We start from the raw sequence: 957 nt of genomic DNA, 5'->3' as shown, positions 1-957 counted from the left end.
CCTGCAGTGATAACACAGAGTAGTGAGCCCAAACAGGCTGTGTTCCAGTCACTTGTGCAAGACGTTAACACGGCAGATGATCCGGTACATCTTCCCAAATGACCGAATTACATGGCATGGGTGCAAATGGAGCATCAAACCAAGGAAGACTTTGGTGCCTTGCAAGATGATGCACCATGTGATTTTGATGGTATATTCCAGCTTGCGGCTATAATTGGGGCTCCAATTCAGGCGGCGCGAGCCCTAATACGGGATATCAAGAAAAGCGCATATAGTGCACAAGCACCGAAGTTCCTGGATGTACCGCCGTTAGTGATACGGGAGAAGCGGGGGGCGGTCCCCAAAGCTACATCCTATGTAGATTCGCAACCGGAAAAGCAGGCGGTACTTAAGCTTAAAGTTGATGCCTGGGCTGCGGCGTATTAATATAAGTATAGGCAGGACAGCCCGAGAGAATGTAAGAGTAATTTGAGACTTCTTCTCAGATTATTCTATTCATCTAAGTAGAGAGCTGGGTTTGCTGCTTAACATTCTCTAACTATATTGGTGAGTTATGGACCACGAATTCGGTCATTGCGCTTTTGTCTGCGTGTCCTAGTGGGGAAGGGTGTACTTATCAAATCGAATCGTGAGACAAATCTACGTGCTGATCGCTCTGAAACGTTAAAGAGCAATCCTATATCTGCATATGTGATACTATAGAAGTATCGTGCGATCACAACTAACCACGCAATCTCTGGTGTAATCATCGTACATATACAGACATATGAATAATTGTGTGTGCTGTGTAGTTCAGCCGTGTTTATTTGAGTTTGTAAAAAAGAGAAAATGAATACTGAACGCTGAACATGTTTTTGACTATTTCATACAGCTCAATTTCTGGACCGCTGATAGACCTGGATAATGCACTTGATTTGAACTTCTTGACTCTAAATATGAGAGTCTCTTCGCCAATCA

The 957-nt window shown here is 43.9% G+C and overlaps 1 protein-coding gene across 1 annotated transcript; it reads left to right on the top strand.

Moving 5' to 3' along the window:
- Positions 1-201: 201 nt before the first annotated feature.
- On the top strand, positions 202-426 carry SARC_17297 (hypothetical protein; the record flags this gene model as incomplete). The annotated part of the gene is made up of 1 exon (XM_014288607.1): positions 202-426. A coding segment is annotated over one exon (225 nt), but the record flags the coding sequence as incomplete, so codon positions are not given.
- Between the last annotated feature and the right edge of the window lie 531 nt (positions 427-957).

This window comes from Sphaeroforma arctica (genome assembly GCF_001186125.1).
Source record: "Sphaeroforma arctica JP610 unplaced genomic scaffold supercont1.10298, whole genome shotgun sequence".
Taxonomy (NCBI): domain Eukaryota; class Ichthyosporea; order Ichthyophonida; genus Sphaeroforma; species Sphaeroforma arctica.
This window is presented reverse-complemented; position numbering and strand designations above follow the sequence as displayed.